Here is a 10556-nt window from a genome sequence, read left to right as displayed (position 1 = left end):
TTTTTTTTTTTTTTTTTTTTTTTTTTTTTTTGCTTTGTTTTCCCCGACAGATCCACCTGCCTCTGCCTCCGGAGTGCTGGGATAAAAGGCGCGCACCACCACTGCCAGGCTATGTTTTCCTTAACAAATGGTCTCACTCTGTAGCCCTAGCTGGCCTAGAACTTTCTTAAGTATGTCGACCGGCCCCCAACTCACAGAGATCCCCCTGCCCTTGCCTCCTGAGTGCTCAGTTGGAAGGCCTGAGCCATCACACCCTATTCTGAAAATTTCTAATGTTTTACGTTAAAGTTCCCTTGCTACTTTTACACACCAGCGAAGAGGTTGGGAGTTGTGCTTTGGTGTGGCAGCATCTGTGTTTTTGAAGATGTCATAGGGAACCGAATGATTGGTGAAGTCTCTGAACCTCTGTGTTGCTAGGTTCTGGCAGAGAAGAGGCAGCTGGGCAGCAAGGATGGCCCTCCTCATCAGGTGCTCGTGGTGCCTCTGCACAGCAGGATTTCCCTTCCAGAGGCATTTAGACTGCTTCAGAATGAAGACTTGGGAACAGTGTACTTGAATGAATGGGGAAACACCCATACCTTTATGCTTCTAAGCCCTGTTTTGAAACATCGGTGGTTTTTCACATATGCAAGACCAGGTTAGAATATCCAATATTTTTCTGTCATTATGTTATAAGTAGTTCTATTTCTTAAGTATAATGTGCTAACTACCTCTTCTTACCGTATCTGCTGTTTTCAGGAGATCTGCATACTGTATTAGACATGGCTAAAGTTGCTGACACCATCCTGTTTCTCCTGGATCCACTAGAAGGCTGGGACAGCACTGGGGATTACTGTCTGTCTTGCCTCTTTGCTCAGGGCCTTCCCACCTATAGTAAGTGTATTGGAGTATTGGGAGACCAGCAAAGAAAGTTAAAATTTTTTTTTTTTTTTTTTTTGGTGCAACTCTGATCTGCGCACAGTGTTTGGCATTTGATTTATTACTATAACCAATGCGTTGTAGTCTGCTTTTCTGGAATGTGTGTCCAAATTAAACATTATTTTTTTCAATTACTTTTCTCTCTGTGAAACAACAGCTCTGGAACTCTCTTTGTAGACCAGGCTGGCTTAACTCCCCTGCTTCTGCCTCCCCAGTCCCCAGTAATTCTATTAGAGGCTTGCACCAACACTGCCTGGCTTAAAGAGAATTTTTACCCTTGTGCTGCCCGGGGAAAGAACAGAAAGATGGACTTAATTGTGTGGTCGTTGGTTGGGATGTTGTTGTGATCTGGAAATGAATTTTTCCATGGTGAAACAGTAAGGCACTAAGCTCTTTCTTCCTCTCCTTCCAGCACTAGCTGTCCAGGGGCTTTCTGGCCTCCCACCAAAGAAACAAGTAGATGCCAGAAAAAAGCTAAGTAGAACAGTGGAGAAACGCTTTCCTGATGACAAGCTCCTGTTGCTGGACACCCAACAGGAGGCAGGACTACTGCTTAGACAGTTGGCTAACCAAAAGCAGCGGCATCTTGCTTTTCGAGATCGGCGAGCTTACTTGTTTGCCCATGTTGCTGACTTCGTGCCTAGTGAGGAGAGTAACTTAGTGGGCACCTTGAAAATCTCAGGCTATGTTCGTGGGAGGACTCTGAATGTAAATAGTTTGCTGCATATTGTTGGACATGGTGATTTCCAAATGAATCAGATAGATGGACCTGTGGACCCTTTTCCTTTAAATCCTAGAGTGATTAAATCCCAGAAGAAACCAAGTGTGCTAATGGAGGTAAGATTGATAAGGGTTTTCACTTTGGGAATCAAATCTAGGCCTTGGCAGGTACTCTTCTACTTGGCAACATTCCTTGCCCAAGATTGTTGGTTTTATTTTATTTTATTTTTTTGATTTTTCGAAACAAGGTTTCTCTAGCTTTTAGAGCCTGTCCTGGAACTAGCTCTTGTAGTCCGTGCTGTCCTCGAACTCACAGAGATCCGCCTGCCTCTGCCTCCTGATTGCTGGGATTAAAGGCGTGTACCACCACTGCCCCGCAAGTTTTACCTTTTTTTTTTTTTTTATTTTTTTTTTAAGAATTATTTTTGTATGCTGGAGAGAGGGCATATTACTCGTGTGAAGGACAGGAGACAACTTGCCAGGGTTTGGATCTCTCCTCTTACCTTTTGGGCCCAGAGGATTAGACTCAGGTCATTGGGTTTGGCACTCTGGACTGTTTTGTTTTTTGTTTTTCAAGTCAGGGTTTCTCTGTGTATCTCTGGCTGCCCTGGAAATTGGTCGATAGATCAGACTGGCCTCGAACTCATAGAGATCCACCTGTCTCTGCCTTCCAAGTGCTGGGATCAAAGGTATAAAGGTATGTGTCACCACTGCCTGGCTTCTGTTTTTTTTTAGAATGTATATTGGTGTGTAAGTTGGCATAGGATGGAAAATTTAATTTCCAGAGAGGCTAGTTTTCACACTTAGGCAAGTGAGGAGTCTGCTAGTTTGAAATGTAAGGCAGTGGACAATTAGACATAGGTTAATCAATTGTGTTTACCCAGTACTTCCTAGGTATTCTGCACAGTTGACTGTGCCTTTGTGGCAGATGTGGCCTCTTAGAATTTATTTGAATTAGAGAAAAAAACTAACACTTGTGAATTTAAAAATTACAGTAGCATATAGTTAAGGTGTAGGCCTGCTGTGGAAATTGAGAATACATTAGCAAGTTACACAGGAGAGATCAGACTCAACCAAGTATTTGGAAGTATGAATGACTTACGAGTTCCACACAGGTTAAGGAATATCTTGGGGACTATGAACCTAGATATAGTGACAAAGTAGAGGATTTTTTTAAAGACTGGTCCTCACTAGCAGTGGCTGGCCTGGAACATAATTACTGTATAGAACAGGCTGGTCTCAAACTTTGCAGAGATTTGCCTGCCTATGTCAATTGAGATAAAAGGTGTGCACCACCATGAAGGGTTTGTTTGTTTGAATTCTGAAGAGAGCAGTTTTGCTTGAAAGGGAATATAATAAGTAGGTAGGAAAGTGTCAGAATTTCTTTTAGAAACAAACTGAAAAGTTAAGCTGGGGATCAGAGTTGAAATACTAGGAGATCACCATTTGGAAATTTGGTATGTTTTGATTTTTTATTTAATTTGTGGATCTTTCTGGTTACAGTTAGACTTACCGGACTTGGTTAATGTCTGACAGGCAGTTCCCTGCTTTTGGGTTTTAGATTTGTGCTACAGATACTGCAGTCGACATGGAAGAAGACCTTAAAGTTCTGATGAAGGCAGATCCTGATAAACAGGAGACTTTACAGACAGAGGTTACTCCAGATCCGATGGAAGGGGAGCAAACCTGGCCCACAGAGGAGGAATTGGAGGAGGCAAACGGTCAGTGGTAGCAAACATGTTTACTCTTTGTCACTGCTTGCTTACAGGGCTGGATAAGGAAGTGATTGGAGTTCAAATACTACATGACTGTACCAAGCAAACACTGGACACAGCTCTGCTTTCTCTCTGAGAATCACTCTAGGCTTGTCTTTTTAACTAATAAGTGATATTAAATCCAATACAGGATTTATTTAGCTGCATATTATTTGTTGCTGTGAGGCAGCTGAATTAAATTTGGAAGTAGTCTGTTTTCATGTGGATGCTATTTTCTCATGTTGGTAGCAGGGTGAGAATAGGTGAGAATACAGAAAGGGAGTATAATTAATATTTAAATAATGTAAATTAGTTGTTTGGGTTTTACAGACTTATTGAAGCAACGTTCCAGGGTGGTAAAGAAGGTCCCTAGAGGAACATCCAATTACCAGGCTGAATGGATTTTGGATGAAGGTGGTGAAAGTGGTGGGGAAAGTGATGAATATGATGATCTACAACATGAAGATTTTATGGAAGAGGAGTCTGAGGTATGAAAATGGGCATCAGGCCACCTATTCATACAACTACAAAAATATGGCTGTACTCACAGAAAGGATGTTTTTATGATTTGCTCTTATTTTGAGGCTGGGGAAATGACTCATTGGGTAAAGTACTTGCCACATACTTGTTAGGACTTCCATTTGAATTCCAGAACACATGTAAAGCCAGGTGTGGTAGTACAAGTCTGTAAAACTATTCCTATGGCAAGATTGGGTGTAGAGATAGACTCTCAGGAACACCAAGGCCAAGGTAACAAACAAAAGATCCTGACCCAAGGTGGAAGGTGAGGACAGACAAAGTTGTCCTTAGATTTCCACATATGTGCCTGTATACTCATTTATATATCACACTAATGTGCATTTTTTTAATAGTTATTTATTATGCATACAATATTCTGTGTATATGCCTGCAGGCCAGAAGAGGTCACCAGACCCTATTACAGATGGTTGTGAGCCACCATGTGGTTGCTGGGAATTGAACTCAGGACCTTTGGAAGAGCAGGCAATGCTCTTAACCTCTGAGCCATCTCTCCAGCCCCACTAATGCGCATTTTTGTATTTATATTAGTTGCAGATAGGTGTCTAGGAACATTAATATTTGTTTAATTGCTTTTGGGGTTCAGATGGATAGATATCTGCTGAAATATCTGCAAAAAAATTTTAGGTGGTCTTACTTTCCTGTAACTGACCTTGAACACAAGCAATCCTACCTTAATCTTCCTAGAGCTAGGATCATAAACATGTGACACCAAGCCTGCTTGCTACTTTGTTTTTGTTTAAGACTTCATACCATTTCTCCAGACAAGGTTTCCTGTATTAGTCCTGAAGTCAGCGTGTAGCAGAGAATAATTTTGAACTCCTTAATCTCCTGCCTCTATCTCCTCAGTGCCTGAACTATAGAGATACTATGGCATCCTGTGTCTTAGTTTTTGATGTGCTAGTGCTAGGAATCAATTCCCAGGGTTTCACAAATGCCAGGCAAGCACTTTACCAGATGGGCCACACCCCCAAGGATACAGACATACACGCATTGTTTTTAGGGTGTGGGGGGGTGTTGTTTGAGACAGTTTCACTACTTTGCTCTGTTCTAGAAACTATGTAGACAGGCTGACCTTGAACTCACAGTGATCCACCTTTTTCTGCCCCCCAAGTGCTGTATTATTACTGCACCCGGTGCTTTGGTTTGTGGGGGGCGGAGGGATCAGGAATACCTTTCTGAAGTCATTTCTTTCTCCCTTCCCACCATTTGGGTTCCCTGTATAGAACTCAGGTCAGGTATAGAAATGAGATCATTTGGAAACAAGTGCTTCTATTTACTGAGTTATCTTGCTGGTGCTGTGATTTTTGGTTTTCTGGGGTATAGTCTTCAAGAATCTCAGGCTTCTCTAGAACTCTAGCTGAGGATATCCCTGAATCCGGGTCTTGGTATTACAGGCACGTGAAATCTGTCCCGCTTTAGGCTGTGCTGGGGATCCACCAAGAGCTTTATGTGTGCTAGGAAAGCACTCTACCAATTGAGCTACATTGTCTGCCCTTTTTGGGTTTATTAGGGTTTTTTTGTTGTTGTTGTTTTGTTTTGTAAAGATTTATTTATTATGTACATAAGAGTCTGCCTCCATGTTTATCTGTAGGTCAGAGGAGGGCGCCAGATCTCATTATAGATGGTTTTGAGCCAACATGTGGTTGCTGGGTGTTGAACTCAGGACCTCTGGAAGAGCAGCTGGTGCTCTTAACCACTGAGCCATCTCTCCAGCCCCGGTTTATTAGTTTTTTGAAGACAGTCTTACTCTGTCACCCAAGCTACCATCAAACTCAGTGAATCTCCTGCCTCAGTTTCCTAACTAAGACTGCAAGTGTGTTCCATAATGCATATTTGTGATCCCCCACTTTACAGGATGAGAGTGGCGAGGGGGAAGAGGAATGTGAAACCATGACTCTAGGGGAGTCTGTGCGTGATGATCTGTATGACGAGAAAGTAGATGAGGAGGCAGAGGAGAGAATGTTGGAGAAATATAAACAAGAGAGAATGGAAGAGATGTTTCCGGATGAAATGGATACCCCCCGTGATGTGGCTGCTAGAATTCGGTTAGTCAACAAATCATTTCAGACAAGTTTTATTTAAAACTTTTTTTATGGTTTAGAACTATGTGAACAGGAACCAAATAAAAAAAAAACACATTGTCTTTGTCCTTGAGGGACTAACATTGCTATGTAAGAAGCAACAAAATACAGGCAAGGTGTAGATTTGTTCAGAAGACCCTAGTAAAGCAGATATACCTAAGTTAATCAGTAAATATTCCTTGCAGGAGTAAATGCTCTCGAGTATATATTTGGGGAAGTGAGAGTTTTGAATGAATGCTTATAAAAGCAAAAGCAAGAAAATTAGGTGATTTTTTTTTTTTTTCTTTTTTTCTGGAGCTGGGCAGTGGTGGCACACACTTTTAATCCCAGGACTCTGGAGACAGAGACAGCAGAGGTGGGTGGCTCTCTGAATTCAAGGCCAGCCTGGTCTACAGAGTTAGTTTCAGGACAGCTATTGCTGTTATACAATGTAACTTACCCTTCCCCATCCCACCCCACCCCAAAAAAAGCAAAACCAAAAAATGTAGGTGATGATTTTTTTTTTTCCTGGAAGTAAGCCTGACGAAAAGCCAGTGTCAATGTTGGGTAAATGATGAGGCAGGTTGAAGAGCCACATTCCTTGACAGATATCAGGTGGGTACTGTAAATACTTTGTTCCCTGTGAAAAGCCTAGGTTGCTTCTGAAATACTTGTTAGAAGCTGTTTTAGGACATAGTTTCTTATAAAGCTATTAGTTGGTAGTTGTTTGCTTGAAAGATGGGGTCTCGTGTAGACCAGGCTATTCTGGGTCTTCCTGCCTCTACCTCCTACGTGTTAGGATTAGTAAGTGTGTATTTCCAAGCCCAGTTCTAGCTCATTAGGATATTTTGATACCTAGTGAGTAATTTTTAGTTTCTTGAGACAGTTTCACTTTGTAGCTCAGGCAGACATGGAACACATGATCCTGCCTAGAATACAAGAGCTAGACCTACAGCCTTTTGTGGTTTGTTGTGCTGTGCTGGGGATTGAACCCAGGGCGTGTATACTAGGTAAGCATTATACCACTTCCCTAGGTCAGAGTACTTTGAAAAAGCTAGAGCCTTGACCATTTTAGAAGCAAGGTGAGTTTTAAGTAGCACCATCTAAAAATCTTTTACTTTCTTTAAAACTCGTGTTCTAGATTTCAGAAATACAGAGGCCTCAAGAGTTTCAGGACATCTCCTTGGGACCCTAAGGAAAACCTTCCTCAAGATTATGCTCGGATTTTTCAGTTTCAGAATTTTATTAATACTAGAAGAAGAATCTTCAAAGAAATTGAGGAAAAAGATGTTGAAGGAGCTGAGGTATCTTGCCTTCTTGTCCACCTTGCCATTTGTTTTTGTTTGGGAACAAATAAGGGACAGAAATGATTAACTGAGAAGGTTGAGTCTGGGTGTTGACACTTTCATGAATGATGAGGCATAGATCTGAAGAAAGGTTTCCTCACTACTAGGCCATAAGGGTAACCCTGTGCCTGTCTTGTGCTTCTTTCTGGCAGGTCGGCTGGTATGTCACAATTCATATCTCTCATGTCCCTGTCTCGGTGGTTGAGCATTTCAAGCAAGGAACACCCTTGATTGCATTTTCTTTACTACCTTATGAACAGAAGGTAAATCAGTGTTTTTTGGGAAATGGAGAATTACAAATATTTCTGCAAGGTGTACATTTTTTACACATTGGAATGATTGAGGAATCTGAATAGAGAAGTCAATGATGGTCATGCCCAAGATGTCTGAACCTGTCTGAAGCATCTTAGTGATGCGGTCTGTATGGCTCTGAGACTTCTCTAAGAATGTCTTTTCAGATCAGAATGGGGTAGCAGTCTTAAAAGTGATCTCTTCTCTCTAGGTGGTCATGCACACTGGGATTGGGACAGCTGGTATACGATTGTGGAGGCGTGGGTGATGGGTTGGGAGGATAAGGATATATGGTGATCAGGTAATGTGAAGGTCATTCACTAAGGCTGAGCTCTTGTAATGTTAGATGTAGCTTACATGTGTATGGAAGCACTGATAGGCCTATATGCACCTGGAATTTCAGTTGATGGGTAAAAACAACTATAATGACATCTGTATGATGTCACTAACTAGCATGTTAGAGTAAAACTGGTGTTTGTTTGGTTTGCCTTTCAGGTTAGGCCATTGTATGCCTAGACTATGAAGCTTTTTCTTATTTGGTCCTCAGATGTCAGTATTGAACATGGTGGTCAGTCGGAACCCTGGAAACACGGAACCTGTGAAGGCCAAAGAAGAACTGATCTTCCATTGTGGATTCAGGCGCTTCCGAGCCTCGCCTTTATTCTCTCAGCACACAGCAGGTTAGCGTGGAAGCTGCTGGGTCTTTCATAGTTGAAGGCAGTAAGATAGTTTGAAATTCTTAAGTCTCTGGGGTGAGAGAGATTTTCAGTACTCTTGACTTAGGAGCCAATGATGTTTTTATTCAAAATGTCTGAACCTGTCTGAAGCATCCCAGTGATGCGAACTGTGTTGTGCTGAGGCTTCTACTATGAGTATTGTTTCAGAGTTGGAGCTTTAGGAATAGAAATATGTTTTGTTGCTGGCTTGCTCACGTGGGGCTTCTGAACAGTTCCATAGCTCACGCATGGTGTTATAAAGGCACATTGAGTAGCTGGAATGGAAAATCAGATTACCTGGAGGACTCTTTCAATGCCAACCGTAGTCTAAGCTCCAGTTGAAAAATTATTGATGGGACTAGGTTTTATGTGTTGGTTGTATTTATGCAGGGGAAAAAATGAGAGTAGTATAGAGAAACACAAGATGAAGCTGGTAATCCTAGCCCTTGAGAAATATGGAGAAAGGTACACAGTAAGTTCAAGGCCAGCATGCAATACATAAGCCTGTCTCAAAACAAAGCAGACTGGAGCTTACAGATGACCTGGTTCAGTCCCCAGTACCTACCACACTGATCAGCTTAGAGGCACCTACACATGCATACCCACATGGATATATATACCCATACCCAGACACATAGTTAAATAAAAACATAATCGTAAACACCGGTGCTTTTGGTTAAGAGTTACAGTTAGGCTGAGAATATGTTGTAGATCTCTAGCATTACCATAACTTTAAAAGGTGGGTCTGTGTGTGGCAGCAGCAAAGCTTTTGACAGCCTTTGCATTGCTTATGGTTTCTCAAGGCTTTTCACTTTTCTTTCTATTTATTTCGGACCCTTACTATGGAAGCTGATAAACATAAATTTCAGAGATTCCTGACTGCTGATGCGGCCTTAGTGGTGACAGTGTTTGCGCCAATCACTTTTCCTCCTGCATCTGTGCTACTTTTCAAGCAGAGAAGCAACGGTATGTTGAATTCTAAATGGTAATTGATAAACCTACTAGGACCATAACTTTTCTGTAATTAGACCTGGGGTCTAACTATATTAAGGTATGCTGGTGGTTTTTCCAAATACCAATTTCAACCTCATTGAGGGTGTAAGCCCAGGTGATAAGCTAGTTCTTTCCTGTTGGCACACTTGAGTAGAGACTGCTTGGAGTACTTTTTTTTTTTTTTTAAAGATTTATTTATTATGTATACAACATTCTGCCTCGATGTATGCCCGCACGCCAGAGGAGGGCGCCAGATATCAATACAGATGGTTGTGAGCCACCATGTGGTTGCTGGGAATTGAACTCTGAACCTCTGGAAGAGCAGCCAGTACCCTTAACCTCTGAGCCATCTCTCCAGCCCTTGGAGTACTATTTTTAAGGTGGGTTTGGGGGACAGGCTCAATAGAAATATTTTTTTATTGGTCTTTTGTGGCCTCAGAAAGGTAACAGTGCACTTCTCTGAGAAAGTCTCGCATGGGTCTTTAAATAGATGAGAGCAGTAGCTGAAGGGCGTGTCCTGTAGATTAACCGCTGTTCTCCTTTCATAGGAGTGCACAGCCTCATTGCTACAGGCCACCTGTTATCAGTGGATCCAGACAGGATGGTCATCAAGAGAGTTGTTCTGAGTGGTCATCCGTTCAAAATTTGTACTAAGATGGCAGTGGTGCGTTACATGTTCTTCAACAGAGGTAGGCATGAATACGAGAGGGATCTGATTCCCTTTGGTGGGAAGACAGGCTTGACGCTGTTTGATTTTGTGTCTGTGTTCCATTTTAAGAGGATGTGATGTGGTTTAAGCCTGTGGAACTGAGAACCAAGTGGGGCCGCAGGGGACACATCAAGGAGCCTCTAGGTAAGAGTCTGGGAGTCCCCAGTGTTGTCAAGGGACTATTGGGCTATAAAGTTCACTGCTTTAATGCCTGCTTTACTTTAACCAATTTGCTGTTTTCCTTCTAGGTACCCATGGCCATATGAAGTGCAGTTTTGATGGGAAGCTAAAATCTCAGGATACAGTATTAATGAATCTCTATAAGCGAGTTTTCCCCAAATGGACTTATGATCCATATGTACCAGAGCCAGTACCGTGGGTGAAAAGTGAGTTCTCAGCAGCATCTGAAGTGGACATGGAATAATGGATTCAGTGGATTCTGTCTGTCTGCTGCAGCCAGAACTTAGTGTGGGTTGTGACAAGGCAGTCTGCTCTCTATTTCAGCTGTT

The 10556-nt window shown here is 42.1% G+C and overlaps 1 protein-coding gene and 2 non-coding genes across 3 annotated transcripts in view; all 3 read left to right on the top strand.

Annotated features, from left to right (window-relative positions):
- The window catches only part of Tsr1 (TSR1 ribosome maturation factor), an 11481-nt gene extending 1010 nt beyond the window's left edge, over positions 1 to 10471 (top strand). Inside the window, exons 3-15 of the mRNA XM_050128903.1 lie at positions 418 to 637; positions 739 to 873; positions 1331 to 1755; positions 3200 to 3359; positions 3723 to 3880; positions 5787 to 5977; positions 7134 to 7296; positions 7491 to 7601; positions 8177 to 8309; positions 9195 to 9311; positions 9887 to 10027; positions 10117 to 10191; positions 10296 to 10471. Of these exons, the coding sequence (XP_049984860.1) occupies positions 418 to 637; positions 739 to 873; positions 1331 to 1755; positions 3200 to 3359; positions 3723 to 3880; positions 5787 to 5977; positions 7134 to 7296; positions 7491 to 7601; positions 8177 to 8309; positions 9195 to 9311; positions 9887 to 10027; positions 10117 to 10191; positions 10296 to 10471 (2205 nt within the window). The remainder of the gene's footprint in view (positions 1 to 417; positions 638 to 738; positions 874 to 1330; positions 1756 to 3199; positions 3360 to 3722; positions 3881 to 5786; positions 5978 to 7133; positions 7297 to 7490; positions 7602 to 8176; positions 8310 to 9194; positions 9312 to 9886; positions 10028 to 10116; positions 10192 to 10295) is intronic.
- LOC126492491 (small nucleolar RNA SNORD91 family) lies at positions 7692 to 7784 on the top strand. Its single transcript, XR_007589609.1, has one exon. It is a non-coding gene; the product is annotated as a small nucleolar RNA SNORD91 family (small nucleolar RNA).
- LOC126492490 (small nucleolar RNA SNORD91 family) lies at positions 8408 to 8500 on the top strand. Its single transcript, XR_007589608.1, has one exon. It is a non-coding gene; the product is annotated as a small nucleolar RNA SNORD91 family (small nucleolar RNA).
- Positions 10472 to 10556: the final 85 nt, after the last annotated feature.

Source organism: Alexandromys fortis, unplaced genomic scaffold, assembly GCF_014885135.2.
Source record: "Alexandromys fortis isolate MF-2015 unplaced genomic scaffold, M_Fortis_MF-2015_v1.1 scaffold_80, whole genome shotgun sequence".
Lineage (NCBI taxonomy): Eukaryota > Metazoa > Chordata > Mammalia > Rodentia > Cricetidae > Alexandromys > Alexandromys fortis.
This window is presented reverse-complemented; position numbering and strand designations above follow the sequence as displayed.